This window comes from Chanodichthys erythropterus, chromosome 18, assembly GCF_024489055.1.
Source record: "Chanodichthys erythropterus isolate Z2021 chromosome 18, ASM2448905v1, whole genome shotgun sequence".
Classification (NCBI taxonomy): domain Eukaryota; kingdom Metazoa; phylum Chordata; class Actinopteri; order Cypriniformes; family Xenocyprididae; genus Chanodichthys; species Chanodichthys erythropterus.
The window spans coordinates 27,492,854-27,515,443 of NC_090238.1; the positions used below are offsets into that span (position 1 = coordinate 27,492,854).

Consider the following 22,590-nt stretch of genomic DNA (forward strand, 5'->3'; position numbering starts at 1 on the left):
ATCAAAGGATTTCCATGTCATGGTGAACCAGGCCTGGGGCAAATATGTGCCACATGTTTAAAATGTGGGGGCAAATGAACAAAAAAGGAAAAGAAAGCAGTGATTGCAGCAAAATCTACAGTGAAAATGAATAATGTAATCTTACTGTATGTATTCTAGAAAAGCAGTTATGATATTGTGCAATATTTACAAATACATTTTTTTTTTTTTGTACAACCATTTTCAGATACATTTTAGAGAATTTATTTCAAATATTTCAATAGTTTAACATAAATAGATGTATTGTTAGGAAGAAAAATATGCCTTCATAAAACAAAAATCATGTTCATGTGCCTCTAAAAAGTTATAAGGACCCAGACACTTTAATTATTAACACGTTAATAAAGATATCTTTCTGACTCTGAAAAATAATCATAAAAATACTCAGGTTCAATTTCATGCTTAACTTGAAATTTATATTAATCGCTTTGCTCATTGTATAGCAAAACAAATCTACTTAAAGCTGAGACCTCATATATCATTCTAGATGATGATTTCATGCTCATGTGACAAATCGCTATGATTGTGGAACATATTCCACTTGCAGAAGGCAGACTTAAAGATTTTAAAATAACTCTGAAAGGAATTAGTCCTTCCAGCAGGAACCAAATAAGGTCCAACAAAGGCAGATTTGGGGAACTGCCTTCTGTTCTGCCAGCTCTGTCTATTATTAATATTTCCCTAGGGAACTGATTCACTGCTCACTGGTCACATTTGCCGTCGGCAATTTTTTTTTCCAGCGTCAAGTGTGTCCTAGTCATACTGGCTGCAGTATTTTCAGCTCAGGTGTACTTTTTGACTAGAACACGGCCTAAACTTGCAGCTGTGCAAACTGGTAGTAAACTTTTAAGAGTTTTTATTTTTACTTTTACTGTGTAATTTATTCCTGTGATAGCAAAGCATCATTACTCCAGTCTTCAGTGTCACATGATCTTTCAGAAATATACTGATTTGGTGTTTCTTATTCCGTGATACATTTGTTTTCAGGATTATTTGATGAATTGAAAGATTAATTATTATTATTATTTTGCAACAAATGTTTTAATCAATTTAATGTATCATTTCTGCATAAAAGTAATGATTGCTGACCCCAAACATTTGAACAGTATAGTGTGTGTGTGTATATATATATATATATATATATACCCCAAGTCTCTATACTAATCCCTATTTCTTTAATGTTTATGGGGTATTTCTTTTAAACAAAGGTCCAATTGTTTATAAAAAAACATAGCCAAACCTTATTATTTGAGGTATCGCAATCGGGGTAGGACAAGGTATGCCAAATTTGAATAATTCAGGTTAGGTGTTTGTTCAGAAGAGAAAATGTTATCCAGTGGTAAATTTTTCTTTCCATACATAACTACATCATATTCATTTCTTTCTTTGTCATATGTGATCAAAACAAACACCTTATTGAAAACCAAAGTTCCAATTGCTCATATATGTTACCATTTAAAAATCCAGTCATCATTGTTGGCCTTTGAACAGAAGAGATTGCATCAATTAGGCAATAGTTCTGATGGGAAGTATGTGTTTGTTTTTTTGGAGTGGCTGACACATTTCACCCATCAAAGTGCTATGCATGACTTTGAAGTGTAAAATCCAGTTTTCTATGTGGCTTGTGTTTGTAACAGTCAAACGGAATCAGACACTTTGAAACGTGTCTTGTGTGGAACATTTGTGTGTTTGTGATGAAGCCAGACAGTGCCACCTGCTGATTACAATTTGAACCGATTGGTTTGCTATCACTGGAGCCGTCTATATCTTTCACTTGCTACATGATGTTAGTCTAAAGTGTGCATGTGGCACACATAAGTTCTGCATACTCTTGGGTGGGCTCTCAAATATTCACATAACAATTAACTTAAGGCACTTTATCTTTGCTTCAAACTGGGCCATTTTTGTAATAGAGACATAACTGATAATACCATGTTACTTTGATAAATGTCATAGCCCTATCATAGTGCGGTATTTGAGTTGAATATTTCTGTTTATCCTTCACTTAGGCTACATCTTTTTGCAAGTATATTTAATTAAGGCAAGACACTAGGGTAAACATTTTAAAGGGATAGTTCACCCAAAAACGAAAATTCTCTCTTTTGTTACTCACCCTCATGTAATGTCATTCATCAGCTCACATGTTTACTTGACGTGTGAGAACCAATGAGTTTCATTCTTGTGTGTTACACAGCACATTTGAGCTTCCGCAAGAGGTTTGTTCTCGTGCGTCATTCAGGTTCGGTTGAGCATCTGATCAATTTTTATATGTGAATAAAAGCCTAAATTAAATCTTTTCATCATATAAAGCGATCAAAGCGAATAAACCGCTCAATTCATATGGATTAATTTTACAGTCTCTTTATGAAGTTTTTGAAGTGTCAAAGTGTCAGTTGCGTCACTGTCTATGGAGGGACAGAAAGTTCTCAGATTTAATCAAAATATCTTCATTTGTGTTCCAAAGATAAACAAAAGTCTTAGAGGTTTGGAACGTCATGAGGGTGAGTATTAATGACAGAATTTTAATTTTGTTTGTGAACTAACCCTTTAACTAATCACCATACCATCACAGTGCATTAAGATAATTGTTTTTCAAATACAAGTTTTCTAAATGTTGTTTAAATATGCAAATGTTCTTTTGTTCGTTTTTGTTCTTTTTTTTTTTATTTATATAGCACAGTTTAATACAACTTTGGTTGTCCAAAATGCTTCACAATCCCAAAAAGCTAAAGAAAAAAATAAAACGGTATAAACAAACATATAACCTTAGAGAAAACATACACACAATAAAAATCAAACTCCATCATTAAAACTCACAGTCAGAGTTTAGCAAATGTGATTTTAACATGGCTTTGAACACAGGTAAAGATTTGGCAGATCTAATAGTGACAGGGAGATCGTTCCACAATTTAGGACCGGCTCGAGAAAAGTCTAAATGCTAGACAATCTGAACATTGGTTAAAGCTAGGTTCAAAATTAATTTAATTTTGTTGACATATTAAGAGTTAAAGAGAGTTTAAAGAGCAGATTGTGGATATATATATATATATATATATATATATATATATATATATATATATATTTTTTTTTTTTTTTCAGAAATCAGAAAACTGTCAACATCCATAAAAAAGGAATACATATTATAGGAATAATATATATATATATATATATATATATATATATATATATATATATATATATATATATATATATATATATATATATATATATATATATATATATATATATATATATATATATATATAATATGTTTATTATAGTACTTAATAATCAATCACCATATTCATATAACATGGTATTTTACATAATATTCCAAAGTACTTGAACAATACAATGAAATTACCATGTCCAAAAACATGGTAATTCTTATTATTCAGTAATTCTTTTGTTATAAACAAATACTTGCTCCTTTATTTTATTGCCCCATGGACCACAATGTACAGCACATACTGTTACTCATGCAGGCTGTTTTAGGTCCTGCCTTTATAAAGTAGTAAACATCTGCTTGAACCACAGCCTACGTCACAAAACACCTGTTGTGTTTCCTCTTGGCACAGGAAAGTCACAGCATTTGTATCAGAACTGGGTTTGTGGGAAAATGACTATTGCTCATAAAACAATAGAGGAACTATAAGTGAGGTGTTAAGGTGAGACCAGACTGTCTATAACCTTCGACGCAGACGATGACTCAATCAGACAACCTTAGAATGCTGGTTAGGTGCACAAGTTGTGAAATAAAGCATCCACACTAAAGAATTTTAGTGCAACGTGCAATATGGCATAATAAGTCCTGCCGCCTTCTTTTTGTTGTTGTTGTTTTTTGTCATGATTTGAGTGTTTAGAAACAAGATTTATGAGACAGTTGTTGGATTTCATTGTTGATTTCGAATATGAAATTTAATTGTAAACTTGGTGAACAACTTAATGTTTCCCCATTCAAAGAGATATAGGAGCTGGACTGAAATAGCTGCCTGAGAGGCATTTCAAAAATGGCCGACCAGTGAAATGACTTCTTATATGGACTTTGCACATTCCTATTGGCTGTCCAGTTGAATCCGTGCAAATAGAAAGTTGTGCGGTCATAATTACAATTTTCTTTATCTTTAATGAACCAAGAGCATTGTTTGTGGTAAAAGTATAGCAGATTTGAAGTTGTTACTAAATTAGACTGCAATAGTAGTGTTTTATTTATCCTTTTTCGTTGTCTTCCTCATTTTTGACCAGCAACAATTCATTTATTTATTATACATTCTTTCATTATTTATCATTTATAATATATTAATCCATTATTCAGTTAAACAGAGTACTCATGCAAAATTCAGTTAAGATTTTTTGTTTGTTTGTTTGCTTGTTTTGTTGAAAATGTGGGGAAAATATGCCTTATGATCGCTTTAAGTATATAATTAGTTCTTTATTTTAAGTTGTTCAGGTTTTTTCTTTATCAACATCATTTACCACAGTTCATCAAAAACATCATAAACAACAAGCTAAAATATCTTCACTTACCGCTCATTTTACTGAAATCTCGGCAGTATCTATATTCATCTGCACTGACTTCCTGTAATATTCCCTCTCTTAACCACACCACACAAACAACCTTTATGTGAAAAACAACTTTATCGGCTCATTCTGCCATCACATAAACACGGGCTCCCGGAGACTTGGATTGGGGCCAGACCGTAACTAGATGTCTGGGATTGGGTTTTTTTTCTGTTGTTCAATAGAATGAGTAATAGCTGCTAGTTCTGCTCGGGTGAAAGGCTGATGGACCCCGCTCTGAAATGTCACGCACTAAGCAGCACAGCAATTAGCTTTTTAGGGAGTTCAGGGCACCTGCCTTAGATTTAGAAGGGCTCAGGTTGTCATGTCATATTATTTTCATTTACAGCTCACAAACATAGCATGTTTCCAGTAAAAGTCCCTTTCATTCAAACAATATGGACTTTTTAGAACTGAGTGAATGGACCATCTGTCTTTCCTCCGAAAACACAGTGCAACAATTGAACACTCACAATGCATTAATTCAACAATTGCTTTAAAATGAAGACAACTGAAGTTGATTTACAAACTTTGTGAAGTAAATCTCTGAATTTCATCAATTCCTTTTTACTTGAATGTACTTCTGCTTTTGGTTGGATAGGGTTGACTTTCAGTTTTTGTCCATATAATGTCATAATTGGACCCCGTTGACTTTCATTGTATGGTACGGTGACCCGTAGAGGACATGCTCGGTTCACAACGTTAACTCGTGGGAACGTGATAATATGTCGTGGCCACAAGATAATTTTTTCGAGGTAACAACATCCTTAGGACGTGGCCACACGATGTAAAGTATATTTGTCTTGTGGCCACGACTTCTTTGTTTTGAGGAAACGACATAATTTCTAGTTAAATGCGTATACAACGTGCACGACCATGGCAGCCTGGAATTATTAGAAATGGATAGGCCTTTAATAATATTTAGTTTTAATTAAGAAAAAGCGCAAAATTAAGAAATGATTATATTAACATATTGCTGATTGTGTTGTATGCAATGCCTACAGTATAGCAACATTCGAATGAAGTTAATCAATAAATGTTAGAATATGCCGTGTAGCTATATTTTAATCATATACAACAGTCTTTTAAATCCATTCACTGATTGTTAATTTTTATATTATCATTATCATTATTGTTTACATTTTTTTATTCATTGTTATTTAGCCCTATTTGATTTATTTTCCCCTTCATTTCCTGTATCTCTTTCATTTCTGTAGGTCTATATTATGTTAGCTATATTTTGTAAATACTTTAAATGCCCGATCATGCAATAAAAATGTGACTTTATGACTATTGACTGTAGCCTGTTTGAAGATAGGCTAAATGAGCGTCTGTTATCATTTGTAGCCCCTCATGCCAAGTTCAAATAATTTATTATTAATAGGTTATGTTAAAAGAATATTTAAGATACACAAATGTTTTTTTTTTTTTTTTTTTTAAATCCATTTACGGATAAAGCCTATGCTAAACTTAATTTTGTTTATCATTTTATATATCATTAAATTACTATCATTTATATATAATTGTATTTAGGTTTAACAGGCATAATAATAATAATAATAATAATAATAATAATAAGGACATGATCAGTTTAAAAAGCTGTGAGATTGGATGGATAAAAATGTTTTCTTCTAGGGCTAGGCCTTTATTATTTAATGTTCTAACAAGTTTGTTATTATCAAATTGATAATAAACTTCATTCGAATGCTGTCTATTGGCAACATCGTGTGCAATATAATAGGCTATTAATAGCTTATTACATTGCGCGCGATGTTGACTATATAGACAGCATTCAAATAATATATTGATATAATAATTTCTTAATTCCGCCCTTATTTTATCATTCTTAATTCAAAATAAATATTATTATAGGCCTATCCATTTATGATAATTCCAGGTTGCCATGGTCGCGCAGGTTGTTTACGCATTTAACTCGTGGCCATGAGAAATAATGTCTTTCCCTCAATGTCTTTCCCTCAACATATGATCTCGAGGCCACGACTTATTATCACGTTCCCACAAATTAATATCCACGACATATAAACCCTTATCAAATTCCCAGGTTTCTCAGAAGCAGAAGTCGTCATAGTTGGGTAAAATTCTATAGCGGTGAATGAGAGAATGTATTAAATATATTTTTTTGTGTTTCCATTTGCTCAAATAGCAAAAGAAACCCTCCACAATAGTGTTTTCACAACTTTCAAAAAGAGGAAAAAAATAGAGAGCGATTGATAACGGCAGTCAGAAGAGAGAAAGATATCATTTTTACCGTCACTCCCATAGCCGCTGCGACCCTCACAGCAGCATTAACTATTTTTATTGTAATTTGATGCAAAGGTAATATAGTATAGTATAGTGTTATGAAAGTACATACGTTTTTTAAAAAATGAAAATATAAAAAACTGCAGGATTTACGATATTTATGACCATTAAAACCACAAGCTTAAAGGCGCCCTAGATACAAAAATTGAATTTACCTTGGCATAGTTAAATAACAAGAGTTCAGTACATGGAAATGACAAACAGTGAGTCTCAAACTCCATTGTTTCCTCCTTCTTATATAAATCTCATTTGTTTAAAAGACCTCAGAAGAACAGGCGAATCTCAACATAACACCGACTGTTACGTAACAGTCAGGGTGTACGCCCTCAATATTTGCATATGTCAGCCCATGTTCAAAGCATTACACAAGGGGCAGCCAGTATTAACGTCTGGATCTGTGCACAGCTGAATCAACAGACTAGGTAAGCAAGCAAGGACAATAGCAAAAAACGGCAGATGGAGCAATAATAACTGACATGATTCATGATAACATGATATTTTTAGTGATATTTGTAAATTGTCTTTCTAAATGTTTCGTTAGCATGTTGCTAATGTACTGTTAAATGTGGTTAAAGTTACCATCGTTTCTTACTGTATTCACGGAGACAAGAGTCGTCGCTATTTTCATTTTTAAACACTTGCAGTCTGTATAATTCATAAACACAACGTCATTCTTTATAAATCTCTCCAACAGTGTAGCATTAGCCTTTAGCCACGGAGCACAGCCTCAAACTCATTCAGAATCAAATGTAAACATCAAAATAAACACTGTACTTACGCGATTAGACATGCTGCATGACGAACACTTTGTAAAGATCCATTTTGAGGGTTATATTAGCTGTTTGAACTTTTTTTATGTTGTTTAAGGCAAGCGCGAGCTCCGTTGACGTGGAGCACCAGATTTAAAGGGCCACACACCCTGAATCGGCTCATTTCTAATTATGCCCCAAAATAGGCGGTTAAAAAAATGAATAAAAAAAAATCTATGGGGTATTTTGAGCTGAAACTTCACAGACACATTCAGGGGACACCTTAGACTTATATTACATCTTTTAAAAAAAAGTTCTAGGGCACATTTAAACATGTCCCCTCTCAGTCACTGTAATATGGACTAAAACACTGAGACACTTTTCAAATTATGTTTTTTTGTGTTACACACTCACAACAACAACAAAAAAAACTGCATATGGGTTGACAGAATGACATGTGTAAGTAAATAACGAATTTCATTACAATAAAATGTGGGTACTTTTTTTTGCCTTCCCTCAATTAAATTCTTGGTTAGATACTTTGGATTTGTATTTAAATAACTTTTGATGCATGCTTTCATTTTTTTCAGTACTTTTTTATAGCCTAGTCCCATATGTCTTTCTGTCAGTCAGGCACCAAGACTTCCCAAGGCTGGAGAGACGATACATGGACACAAGTTCTTTATCGGTTTTGGTGGTAAAGGGGCCAATCAGTGTGTCCAAGCTGCACGAATGGGGGCCAAGACTGCCATGGTGTGCAAGGTACCCAATACAGTCTGCTTTTCTGAACATCCTAAATAACTGAATATAGCCTGAAGTACACATAGAGTATCAAGTTTAGGTTGATACCTGAGCAATTCATGTATTTCAGCATTTAACCGCACAAGAGTAATGAAGCTCTTCATTTTGTCAGTGCAAAGACCCCAATCAATACCGAAGCGTATGTAGTGTGTAAAAATAGACTCCTATGCTTTCAGAAACATTCAAAGAGAGATCATACTTCAAAGACAGAAGGCCAGGTAGTGAAGGGTCTCTACTGCTGGGGCTTAGGACCCCATCCTTGGCATGTCTTTACCAGTGTGGGATAAAAGCAGACCCAGTTGGGAAAAAAGGAACCCTTTTGCCCTCTACCTCAACATTGAATGTCTCATAGAGAGGTAGAGAAAGAGAGAGGGGGAGATTAAAGTTGTATTTGTAGAGTGGAGGCGTTTGTTTGGGGGTGCTATATCTGGAAGGCTTGGCCTGATATAGCAATGCAGAACTTTGGCCGGTCAGTGAGTTGCTAGAAAATATCATCTCAAGTTCCGCTTTTCATCTTTGGTTGCTTTTTCTCTTCAGGTCGGCAGAGACGTTTTTGGGAACGACTACATTCAAAACTTCAAAAATAATGGCATATCGACTGGTAATGGCCAAACTATGCTTTCACGTTGTTTCACATCTATGGCTATCTACAGACAGGCAGCCAAACAAAAAAAAAAAACAAACAAAAAAAAAAATGTGATTTTTTTTTTTTTTTTTTTTTTTTTACAAACCTGACAATACAAATTAGTAGGTGGTTTGAAATCAAATTAAAATAATGTTTTGGTATGAAGTAATCATGAATAAGATTGTATTTGAAGTAGTTTTTTTCTCCATTATTTGGGTTGCAGTATGTGTGTAACTTAATTCAATACAAAGTGTGCAATATTGCTTGTAGCTGTGTCTGAATTTACACATTTTTTGTGACTTTTTCATATTTCAACAAAAATATATGTTCTGTGAACATCGAATAAATCTGACATTTATATGTATGATTGTGTAAAATACAGTAATGCTTCCAATATTTGTCATCACATGGACCTTGATAAGATGGTGAGATGCTATGATGGTCATAAGCAGAAGCAAAATTTCCAGTTTACATCCAGTAATTTACATGATGACAGCTACTCTTATCATTCCGGTGTCTACGTCATTATTACTAGCAGCCAGTGTAGATATGTCATATATTGATTACACTGTCAGAACAAGCATATCTGATTTCATTGCTTGCTCAATGATGAACAGTGACAAACATCAAAAACAAAATCTTGCTTTGAAGATGTTTAGATATTTTTACTTGAAAGCAAGAAAAAATACAGAGCATGAACATGATCGTTTTTGCAGTTTATTTGTGTCCCTGGAATGCCTTGTTGTGTATTTTGCAATCTGATAATAACATGATTTAAAATATATTGTCCCTTTTTGTAGTTATCTACATTTTGTTTGTAGTTTAGCTTATTAGGTTTTGTGCTGAATTGATCAACTTTATTATTTATTTCAGCTTTTTATCTGTTGTTAGATATTTTATATTATCAGTAACCTGTAGTTTGGCAAGCTACACTTTTAAAATTGCTTCCCCAGCATTGTTTAAAAGTCTGCATATGTGCTGCCTCTATTGTCATAATTTATAAACACTGTAAAGATTTTATATGGACATTCTGATTCGTTCAGTTCAGTTTTGTATACTGTAAGCAATTTAGGTTATCCACTTCTCTCTCTTCCTCTCTCAGCCTATGCAGAACAGACTGAAAATGCTGCGACTGGAGCTGCCTCTATCATTGTAAATGACACAGGTAAAATTAAATTGGTCTGAGTACCGAGCCTTGCTGCATCCCTTATCTTTAAAAGCCCCTAAAATAACATAAACACAGCTAAGTACTCTTCTGAATGAGACATAAATGAGTGAGAAGTTCTCTACCTGTGTCCGCCTCGCCTACACAGGGTTATTTTAGACCCAGTTTAATGTAGCACTACTTGGACTTAAAGAAAGCCAGCCTGCCTCTGAATGTAAGGCCTGCTGCATTGTAAATGCCATGGTTTAGTGATCCAGCATAAGTGCTAAGCCTCGTGGCAGTCTACAAGCACCACAGTGAGCACTCCATGAAGAGCTCAGATTGGCGTCATGATCACCATAACAACCTACTTTCAGTGTCCCAGCTTCCTGTGTGAATATCACAGCAATGTGAATTTGAACAATTATCTCGCAAGCTAACAAGGAAGCTGAAATGAGGAAAAAGCTTTGATAATATCTCCTGACTCTGCAGTGTGGTTTTTGAATGCTTAAAACAGCACTTTATATGTGTCTGTCTGTTCATATCACAATACTGAGATAATTTCATACTCCTATATCCATGGCCCTAAAATATATTTGCACACTTTGCATTAGATAACAAAATATCAAAGTGGCGACTGAAAATATGTTCAGACAGAAAAAAGGTCCCAAGGTCATTTTAGTTCATCACGTTCCATAATACTTAGGACACAAAACAAAAATCCAAATGCTTTGTCTTAATTTTCAACAGTATAAGAAATGTATTGTTTTATTACTTAAAACCTAAAACCAAACTTCTTTTTTTATTTTGAAGAATGCTTCTTTTTTTTTCTTTAAAATAAAGACACTTAGTTTGATATGCAATGGATTCATATATTTTTAAGCGTGACTTAAATGTCTGGATATTTAAAAATTTCATTTTAGTCTAATTAACAGTGATGTCTCCTGGTTTATAAGCATCTTGTGGTCACGGTTTATATATTGTATTTACAGGGGAAAATGCCATAGTGATTGTCGCTGGCGCTAATATGCTTCTGGGACAAGAGGAGCTACAGCGGGCACAATCTGCCATAGTAAATGCCAAGGTGCTCCTTTGCCAGCTTGAGATCAACCCAGATGCATCACTGCAGGCCTTGAGAATGGCCAAAGAGAACCACGGTCAGTTACGCATCTTTGTTTCATCTCAATGTACTTGATTGTCTCACCCCACTTCCTGTAAAGTCAAATTTCTTAATGCACAAGAATTTTTACTGAAAATTGACGTTAAAGGATTAGTTCACTTTCAATTAAAATTTTCCTGATAATTTACTCATCCCCATATCATCCAAGATGTCCATGTCTTTCTTTCTTCAGTTGAAAAGAAATTAATGTTTTTGATGAAAACAACGAAACGGTTGAAGGTCAAAATTACAGTTTCAGTGCAGCTTCAAAGGGCTTTAAATGATACCAGACGAGGAATAAGGGTCTTATCTAGCAAAACGATCGGTCATTTAAAAAAAAAAATGTAAATGTATATGTTTTATATAAACAAATGATCGCCTTTCAAGTGCTTCCGCCAAAACCGCACTTTCGTATTCTTCAAAAAGCTTACGCTATATGTCCTACACCTTCCATATTCTACAAACCCGATTCCAAAAAAGTTGGGACACTGTATAAATTGTGAATAAAAAAGGAATGCAATCATTTACAAATCTCATAAACTTTAAAATATTTTATTCACAATAGAATATAGATAACATATCAAATGTTGAAAGTGAGACATTTTGAAATGTCATACCAAATATTGGCTCATTTTGGATTTCATGAGAGCTACACATTCCAAAAAAGTTGGGACAGGTAGCAATAAGAGGCCGGAAAAGTTAAATGTACATATAAAGATCAGCTGGAGGACCACGTTGCAACTTATTGGGTCAATTGGCAACATGATTGGGTATAAAAAGAGCCTCTCAGAGTGACAGTGTCTCTCAGAAGTCAAGATGGGCAGAGGATCACCTATTCCCCAAATGCTGCAGCGAAAAATAGTGGAGCAATATCAGAAAGGCGTTTCTCAGAGAAAAATTGCAAAGAGTTTGAGATTATCATCATCTACAGTGCATAATATCATCCAAAGATTCAGAGAATCTGGAACAATCTCTGTACGTAAGGGTCAAGGCCAGAAAACCATACTGGATGCTTGTGATCTTCTGGTCCTTAGACGGCACTGCATCACATACAGGAATGCTACTGTAATGGAAATCACAACATGGGCTCAGGAATACTTCCAGAAAACATTGTCGGTGAACACAATCCACCGTGCCATTCGCCGTTGCTGGCTAAAACTCTATAGGTCAAAAAAGAAGCCATATCTAAACATGATCCAGAAGCGCAGGCGTTTTCTCTGGGCCAAGGCTCATTTAAAATGGACTGTGGCAAAGTGGAAAACTGTTCTGTGGTCAGACAAATCAAAATTTGAAGTTCTTTTTTGGAAAACTGGGATGCCATGTCATCTGGACTAAAGAGGAAAAGGACAACCCAAGTTGTTATCAGCACTCAGTTCAGAAGCCTGCATCTCTGATGGTGTGGGGTTGCATGAGTGTGTGTGGCATGGGCAGCTTACACATCTGGAAAGGCACCATCAATGCTGAAAGGTATATCCAAGTTCTAGAACAACATATGCTCCCATCCAGATGTCGTCTCTTTCAGGGAAAACCTTGCATTTTCCAACATGACAATGCCAGACCACATACTGCATCAATTACAACATCATGGCTGCCTAGAAGAAGGATCCGGTTTCTGAAATGGCCAGCCTGCAGTCCAGATCTTTCACCCATAGAAAACATTTGGCGCATCATAAAGAGGAAGATGCGACAAAGAAGACCTAAGACAGTTGAGCAACTAGAAACCTGTATTAGACAAGAATGGGACAACATTCCTATTCCTAAACTTGAGCTTTTTTGGAATCGGGTTTGTACTTACAGAATGAACAAAGCACCAGTTCAGTTTTTTCTGCATGTAGAAGCACTTGGAAGTGGCGGAAGCACTTGGAAGGTGATCATTTGTTTACATAAAGCATATACATTTACCAATCGTTTCGCTAGATAAGACCCTTATTCCTCGTCTGGTATCGTTTAAAGCCCTTTGAAGCTGCTCTGAAACTGTAATTCAACTGTTTGGAGGCCATTGAAATCCACTATTAGGAGAATAATCCTGGAATGTTTTCATCAAAAACCTTAATTTCTTTTGAACTGAAGAAAGAAGGACATGAACATCTTGGATGACATGGGGGTGAGTAAATTATCTGGAAAATTTTATTTGAAAGTGGACTAATCCTTTAACCTTTATTACTCAAATTATCTGATATTTTAATGACACGTACTCATGAGTGTCCTCTCTTTGATATTATTTCCATTTTTGTTTTTGCATGTTGGTTACACCATTTTTTTTTTTAAATAAAGCTTTATTGTTTATAATATGTTAATATTTAATGACATATAATCACATTTAGCAGATTAGAGCTGGCTGAAAATATAGTTTACATTTTGCGACGATATAAGCAATGGTAAAGTTTATATTTGCTAAATAGTATAAATCGCTTTACATGAGCATACGGTATGCATGTGGATAAAATTAAATAAACTTTATGGAAGTTTACTGTATGCATGCAGGTAAAGTATCCCAATATCAGTTTCCAGTTATGGTCTTCCCCTTCGTTACGGTCCACATCTTTCATAAAATCACACTGTTGGGGTCCTATCTTTGTTTAATCACCAAATGGTTTGTGTGAGTGCTAGCATAATCATTTACCAACAATAGTTTATTTCCTTTTCACTTCCACTTATTTTTAGTTCCTTATACCAAATGATTGGTGAGAGTAAAGCACAACTTGTGAAAATAACACAACCGGCTGTGTCGCAGATATCATTAGCACCTTGTATGTTCAGGTCCCCGCTGATCAGAGACACTGTTTATCCTTGTCATGGAGATGCACAATGATGCAACAAGCTTATTCCACAGATGGATGACACAGATGGATACCCCCCCCACCACCACCACACCAACGCACCCCGATATTCACATTCACCACCTCAGAACTTCCCAGATACATGCTGTTTAGCCCGTTAGCAGGCCATATTAAGTGTTAAGAGACAGGCCATTAGCCCAGATTATGCGCCTATCACTTGGGATGAATTCATCAGACAATGACGTGCGCAAATAGCACTTAGCCGGAGCTCAAGGCTTGGATTACGCACATGCCACCCCCACAGGCTCACTGGAGAAGAATCCGAGAACCGTTTTCCTAACCACATTTTTAAATAAATTAATATAAGGGCCATCCAGCTTTGATTCTCTCCTCAAGTGTAGTTAATTTCAGTTAACTTCAAAGCTAATATGTAGCTAACATGTAATTTCATACTTTAGATCAGCTACTGAAGGGATGTTTGTTCACTCTAGCATGAATTTAGCTCACATTTAACTTGTGTTTCTGTTGTTTTTCATTTAGAGCTTTTTAAAGGATCTCTGAGCAGTGAGGTTTCACATGACTCATTCATTCATCTCACGTGGCTACTCGTTAGTTTTGCCGTTTATTTTCCCTCATTATTTCCCTCCTCTTCTATAGTATGTTGTCCACTTCACAAGTGCATGTTGATTTCTCTTTAGATCATTCAAGAAAACTAGGGGCTAACTGCCTATTCCTAAAATACTCTCACTTTCATTAAGGAGACAGTTCACCCAGAAAATGAAAATTCTGTCAGTACTCCAACAAGGACACACACACAATTATTTACAGTAAATAACAATGTCATTCCGGTCGATTTCTCTGAATGCTTCTCAGAATTTCTGAATATAGCATACAAGTCATATGAACTACTTTTATTGTACTTTCATGGTTCTTTTTTGTCTTCTTCGGAGCTTGACAGTCTGAATCACTATTCATTGTATAAAAATACCAGGTATAGGACATTATTCAAAATATGAAATAAAGAAAAACATGAACTTTCAGTTTAAACATAAACTTTCAGGTGTGAAAACAGGAATTTGTTCATGTGTACAGCCAAAGAATGACTTATCATTCAGAAAGTGAATTTCAGAACTTGGCAGGAAATGTGTTAACTCACAATGGAACATGATACACTGTTCATGTATAGCACCTCTGCTATTAATAAACTATCATGGTTGTTAATTTTAAGTCAAATTAATCATATGAATTGTATGTGATAGTCGCTGCAGTTTCAATAAAAATCACTAAGAATGTCTTTTGGGACCAGTCAGTTACAGGTAATTATAAAAATAATTTTTAAGTGTCCAAATATTTTTTGAGTCCACTAGAGCAGTGGCTTTCAAAATTTTTGACCCAAAGGCTCACCATTATTGGCTAAAATATTTTCTTATGGTACTCTTGCTGCAATTATTAATATTAAGGGTTAGAAGAGACATCTTATGACATATTAAATAAACCACCTTTTAGAATGTGTTGTTTACTAAGCTAACAAGTGAGAAATCCCCTCACCGACAGGAAGTAAGGAGATAGTGCCTTGGTTATAGTCACTTCCTATGTGGTTGGATTTTACAGAACATGTTAAGTTTAGGACTGAGAGAAGGAAAGAGAGAAAGGGTTGTTAGCCAAGTATTGACGCAGTTATAAAACTATAGTTGTGTTGAGAATGGAGCAAAGTAAAGGAGTTTATATCAAATTAAATGAATGTAGCTCAAAGGGCGAGTTTCATACTGACTGCTGTCTGACGTGAACTGCGGTGTGTCAGTATCTGTGACTGATCTGTGTCTGCATGCACACCAATTAGAACTCATAACAAAAATTTGACATCATAGAAATTCTTTACCTTGGTCTTTGCATTTTTACTTGTGGTATTTGCATTTCTTTGTTCTAAGAAAATACATTTCCTTAACGCAATGTATGAATAATATTTTCTATGTTTCTTACAGTGAAAACCATTTTTAATCCAGCTCCTGCTGTCGCAGACCTGCATTCTGATTTCTACAAAGCATCTGATGTTTTCTGCTGCAATGAGTCTGAGGTGAAAGACAATATCAGTCATTTTACATAAAGAAAAATATCACATAAATGCACTTTTCAGTTTGTTCAGCATTGCTATGGGTGATAACACGGCGTTGATATGCTAAGATGTTCAGATTTTAGTGTGTCACTATAAGGCTTTTCACACTTGAAACAGTTAACCCTGGATCATACTAAACCCCGGGTTAACTGAATCCTGGGTTATTGTGCTTTACGTTTAACACTGCTCATAATTTACCAGGGGTTAACACTTAATCTTGGGTATTCATATGCTGACGTTTCATATTGTACATTCCTAAACCCAGGGTTAATGTTATTATTTGCATTAGTGGTGTCACTGTCATTGATTGGATAAACGCAGCACGCAACCTTTTTACATAACACTAGCATTGCCCATCCTCATAATGCCGACTGTACTAAACAGAGTTTATACTGAATGGACATTTTGGTCAATAAAGGTAAGAATAAAATGGTCTCTTCTTCACTCAAATTGTTGCGTTTTCTGTCAGCATTTGACTTTTTTCCTCTCAAATGCTGAATTTAATATTTATATACAATGCACAGTGTTTCCGTGACTGTCCAAAGCAGGCAAATATGAGTACGCAATTGGTTGTCTGCATCGTTTCACATAGTTTGGCACCACAATACGGGGTTAACACCGCAAAAGTGGTGCTAAACCTTCTCCGGAGCAGGGTTTCATAACTCTGGATAAAAACGGTGCTAACCCCGTTTCTAAATAACAAGCGTGAAATGTTCCTTTACCCGGTGTTAAAAGCGGTGTTTAGCATATTGCATTTTTAGACAATAAAAAAAGTCATTATAAAAAGTTGACATGAAATTTTAACCCAAATTTATATTTTGACTGCATTAACCTGTAGAGCTTATTTTGCATGTCGGTTTTCAGGTTTGTTAAAGCAGGTTACTAGAGTAAAACAACAGCTCTTGCATCTTGCCTGGTCATGACCTGCATACTAGAAATGAAATACAACCACACGAAAAGTCACCTACCTGCCAAGTGCAAGAAATTATGGGGTTGGCTGCTGTGTCTTACAGTAACTGTTATGTTTGAGGCCGTCCTTTTTCACATCGTGGCAGGGCAAGATGACAGACAAGGGCTTGGATTGATGGGAAACAGTAAAGTTAAAGCAGCAACGGCCAGGCAGACAGATGCACAGATGGTGTGTCAGTATGGCCTGGGGCGAAAGCTCCAGCGTGACTGAGAGTTTGAACTAGAGTGCTCCGTCAGGGCAGCTTTGATGTGGCTGGGAGGTTGGAGGGGGAAAAATGTACAGGTGGGACTTAAAAGTGAGAGCCCTCAGTACAAATCAACCCCTTAGATTCAGCCTTCGTCCCAGCGCACGCATTCGTGTACACGCTTGGCTCTCACCCGACGACTTCAGTTGCAAGAGTGAACGATGAATCATCAGCAGTTTACAGAAGTAGATAACCACACATTGATGAGTAATGTGTGCGCTTTTCTGTTTTGGCAGCCAGCTAGGAAAGATTGATGGCAAAGCTTAAAGTACACAAATACAAAGGGGATACTTATTGGCCTGATCTTTCAGTACTATCTCCACTCGTTTGGTGGGCCTGAGTGGGGGTTATTCTTTGCACCTGTAGTAGCGAACCTAAAGGAACTGATAATGCCAACACTACATCTTTCCATGTAGAAGACTCTTTGATCAGATTGATCTCAGGCTTTACACACTTATTCATACCCTCTGTTATTCATGAATGACATAAAGGTTGGTGACATACAGCAAATGTTGCGGTTACATTAGCAAAATTCTGTGGGCAAAAAAAAGTTTGATTGTCTTTTATATATAGCGCAGAAATGTGTAAAGCACAGCTCTCACTGAAGTCACTTTCAAACCAAGCAGCTGTTGGTCAGCATGGCAAATTCAAGTGACCAACTTCAAAATGAACAAAATATGCATCACCTTACATTAAAATTCTGATCATCCGGATTCTTATTGGAATATCTGGATTTCGCCCACTTTATCACATAGAGGTAAACAATAAATAGTGATTAGTCAGAAACATACTCTACACAGGTTCATAAATGTCCAGTAGGTACAAATGCCTGGTCAGTGTATTAAGTACACGGCCCCGTTGTATATACACTGAACAAAATTATAAACACAACACTTTTGTTTTTACCCCCATTTTTCATGAGCTGAACTCTAAGATCTAAGACTTATTCTATGTCCCCAAAGGCCTATTTCTCTCAAATATTGTTCATAAATCTGTCTAAATCCATGTTAGTGAGCACTTCTCCTTTGCCGAGAAAATCCATGTGGTTTCATTCCTAGTCTAACAGGCTTTATGCCAAACGTCGCATGAACAAACAGGAAAAGAGGTCTCATTGTATCTGCTTGTAGGAGAAATTTTTAACGGCAATATGAACTGACGGCAATATCGATGGACTTTTAATTTAATGAGCTAAGCTAGCTAGTTCTTTTTATTGTTGGTGTTTTATTCAATTTAAAATCTAAATGTTAGTGAGAAGAAGAAGATATCAATCTGCATATGCATTTTCCCTCGCTCCTTTGAAGGCATCTTGAGTAAAACGCCTCATTATTTAACAAAGCGCATACAAAAGACCTGATTTATAAAGAAACGTTTGAGTTCACGGACATAGAGTATGATTCTGGCACCTGTAATCGTGGTTTAGGATACAAACAAATTAGCGTAGTTGCATATTAGCTCTTAGCATAACTGATATTAGCATAAATATGACTGTTTCCTCTTTATCTTGTGGTGTTCCTCTCAGGCAGAGCTGTTGACGGGTCTGTCTGTTATCACAGTGGAGGATGCCAGTCGAGTAGGCCTGGAGCTGCTAAGCAAAGGTTGTGGTTCAGTCATTGTGACCTTGGGGCCACAGGGCTGTGTGGTGTGTCAGTCCACAAACACGACCCCTAAACACATTCCCAGCACTGCAGTCACTGCTGCGGATACCACGGTAAGACTGCAGTTGTCGTAGTTGCATGTATGTGTGTACCCAGCCAACAATTATTGGTGGGGCCAATGTAGGCCATGATATAGGCTTGAGGTATGTTTCCCAAATGGGTTTGTCCACAGGTTTCATGTGAATTAGCCCCAATCAGATTCTATATGAGATTCATATGGGCTAATTCAGATAGGACCAACATGAAGCACGTGGATAAATCAATTTAGGGGCCATACCTCAAGCTTATATTGTGCCTACATTGGCCCCTCCATGAAATGTTGGCTGGGTAATATATAGACAGTATATTAGTTTTGTTCAGTCCCTCAAAGTGTTGTTTTTTAATCAAAAGTGCTGTCTGGCAGGTTTATAACAAGTTTTATGTAACAGTTCAAGAAAATAAGAACATTATACACCTAATCCTCTTTTATTATGGAGCTAATGGTGCTCCAAATGTGTTCAGGCAGTTTAAGTAGAATAAATGTATCAGGTTGAGGTAGTTATCTGCAGCAGATATATCTGCTGCTCAAAGTCTGTGACTCACCACACACTAGGAGTACTTCATGGGTTGGTTCTTTAACACTTTACTTGTTATAAAAGCATGCTACATTCATTGAGTTAGTCTCACAAGAAAGAAACATTTGATTTTTATCTGGTTTACTTTGCAACTTATTCTAGCCAAGAACTGCTTACTTAGATAACACTCACAAACAAACCACAGTTCACGTGTAGACCAGTAATAGACTAAAGAATGGCTTCTCATTGGAAATTCTAGAGTGAATGGTTGCATTGACGATAGAGAATGGAAATGGAAAATGTATGTAGACCTTGTATATGGTCTAGATTTCCATCTCTTCAGAAGTCATAAGTTGTATTATTTGAGTAATAAGACATCAAACAAAGAAAGAATTAAAAATTGTGCTATATAAACCCGCATCTGAGTAACATAAATGCCACAAACTTATAGATAACACAAATTGTTTTGAAGATCTATGCACCAATCAGACCACATAGATCAATTTTACATATTTGTGTGTAATCCACATCAGGTAGGCTGTGAATGGTCCATTGGTGGTCCACCTGAAGCTAAAACTGTATTACATAGTGTTTGAGAAAACCTGATGTTTCTATACCCCTACAAGTTTGCCATGCTACTACAGTCATCTGTGCAAATGATATTGAGTCATCAGTCATAATATGCCCATAACATATGATCCACAAGCATGATTCATAGTTGAAGTAGTATGTTTTGAATGGGTTGTAAACAATTTTTTTCCGCTAGTGTGATTCTGCTGTAGGCTTTAATGTTGACATGAGAAGAGAAAAAAAAGTGAGATCAGAGTTATGAGAAGGCATTTCTTGATGTTTTGCGTCATTTCTTATTAAAACAGATTGCATGTTTTGCTGATTGGTTGTCATGAGTTCAGTCTGGTGTTCTACGTATATGTTAATTGAATATGGCTACTTATTTGCCTCACATTTTCACAAGTCTGACATCAGTCTCATGTTAATTGTGGATGTGGTTCTTCTGGTTTCTCTACTGATTGTAATCTCTAAAGAGGCTTACTCATTTCACTCTTGGATTCGGTAGTTCTGGCGTCATAATAACTCATATTTCCTGTTTATTTTTTATAAACACAAATAGTGTGTCTTGTGAAGAACAACAAGATCAATTATTAGTCATGTATTAGAATGCGTCAAGCCAGAAAGAAAAGTGGATGCATCATAGTGTGATGCAATATATATGTCCCGTCAGTGGCCAGAAATGCCCCCAAAAAGGTAGCACTGCTTCTCTGTTTATTTTTATTATTCTCTGGATTAGAAAATGTCTTGCATTTCAGTTCTTCATTTTTTTAAACCACATCTTACTTGGTTAACATGTAAATTCATCCCACACCTACTTGTTAGCATGAAGTGCAGACCACCATCACTCTATATACAGTAGCTGAAGTTCTAAGAAAAAACAATTTACTTGGAAAAGTTCTGAGAAATAAATGTTTTGTCCCCCCCCGTAATAATCCTTTTAGTTTCCACCAGAATGAGCTCTTGATTCTTAATAGACCATGCCCATTTTTCCTTTTTTTTCTAGTCATTGTTATCTCTTTTAGTCAACGATTCTTCAGAAAAATACTTCACGGTCATATGGAAAGATGACTTCCAGGAAAAACATCAGTCTCTCTGGTGATGTATGCCGGCTTCTTCAATCATTTAGTCTGCTTCATTTAGTCCCTCAATCGGCTGCAATCTTGCATTCATTTTTGAGTGCAATGCACACCTCTCCAGAATACAATTAACAACTGATGGATAGAATTAAGTCTCTGCCCTACATGTTTTTATTTTTCTTGGATGTACGCCATATGGAAGAACTGTTGCTACTTCCGTTTTATTGCGTCTTTAATTACATTTGAACATGTGTGCCTGATCTTTGGCAAGTGTAGTACCAAAAGCATCGGACACTTATTTGTCTAGATTTTATATATATATATATATAGATTTTGTGAGTGCAAGCGTTGCCTCAACAATACTAAGATGTTGTAGGTAGTTGCTTACAGGCCTGAGTCAAAAAAAGTCTCTTAAAATATCTGGTTCCTACAGTAGGTGTTGGGAGATGATGTAGCATTTTTCTTCTCTCTATTAATTTATTTAAAAATATATTAAAAATGCAGTTCATACATACAATGTATTGAATACATCTCTTTTATAATGCCCATGTTTTAATTTCTAAATTAAAATTCCTTTTGGTGGCATAACGTTAAAGAAAAATGATACTGCCCTGATATCATAAAAAGCCTTATTAAAAGAATGAAAGCTTTTGAAAAGAGTTGTCTTTTTTACCAAAGCATTTTTGCAAATTCTAAAAAAACAAACAAACAAAAAAAAAACTACATAAATCTAATTTCATCAAAAATGGAAATAATATCAAGGAGGACACTCATGAGTGTGTGTGTGTATGTATATATATATTGCTTAAAGTCACCATGAAATTAAAATGGACAATTCTTTTTTTTTTTTTTTTTTGCGTGTTTAAAATGGTTTATCCATTCACATAATTATTTTTTTTATTCATATGCCCCGTAATGTTTAATCAAAAACGTTAACCTTTGATCTTTTCTCTTCATGAAATGTGTCTCGGCAGAGGGTGGGACTAAATATCCTCCACAACTTATTGCAAACTGGCATTCAGATCTGCCTCCATTTAATTAGCCATGCCCAACTTCCTATGATCCAATCAATTCCTGAAGGACGAAATCAAATCCTGCCTCACATTTTTCTCATTCCAGAAGCCGTTTCACTTGGATATACTATAACAACTTCCGTTTCATACCAACTTTAAGATGCATAGACTTGTGTATTCAAGTGGTAAGGAAAATGTATGGTAACACTTTAGATT

At 35.6% G+C, this 22,590-nt stretch overlaps 1 protein-coding gene across 10 annotated transcripts in view; it reads left to right on the forward strand.

Annotated features, from left to right (window-relative positions):
- rbks (ribokinase) overlaps positions 1-22,590 on the forward strand; it is a 36,190-nt gene that overhangs the window by 1,285 nt on the left and 12,315 nt on the right. For 7 of the 10 annotated variants that reach the window (XM_067367040.1, XM_067367037.1, XM_067367042.1 and 4 more), the window contains 6 exons: positions 8,300-8,432; positions 9,009-9,072; positions 10,199-10,261; positions 11,233-11,397; positions 16,162-16,253; positions 19,026-19,214. In XM_067367040.1, coding sequence (XP_067223141.1) covers positions 8,300-8,432; positions 9,009-9,072; positions 10,199-10,261; positions 11,233-11,397; positions 16,162-16,253; positions 19,026-19,214 — 706 coding nt within the window. Of the gene's footprint in view, positions 1-108; positions 2,541-7,181; positions 7,344-8,299; positions 8,433-9,008; positions 9,073-10,198; positions 10,262-11,232; positions 11,398-16,161; positions 16,254-19,025; positions 19,215-22,590 lie in introns of those variants that run through there. The other 3 variants (XM_067367034.1, XM_067367041.1, XM_067367043.1) reach the window with 3 other exon arrangements.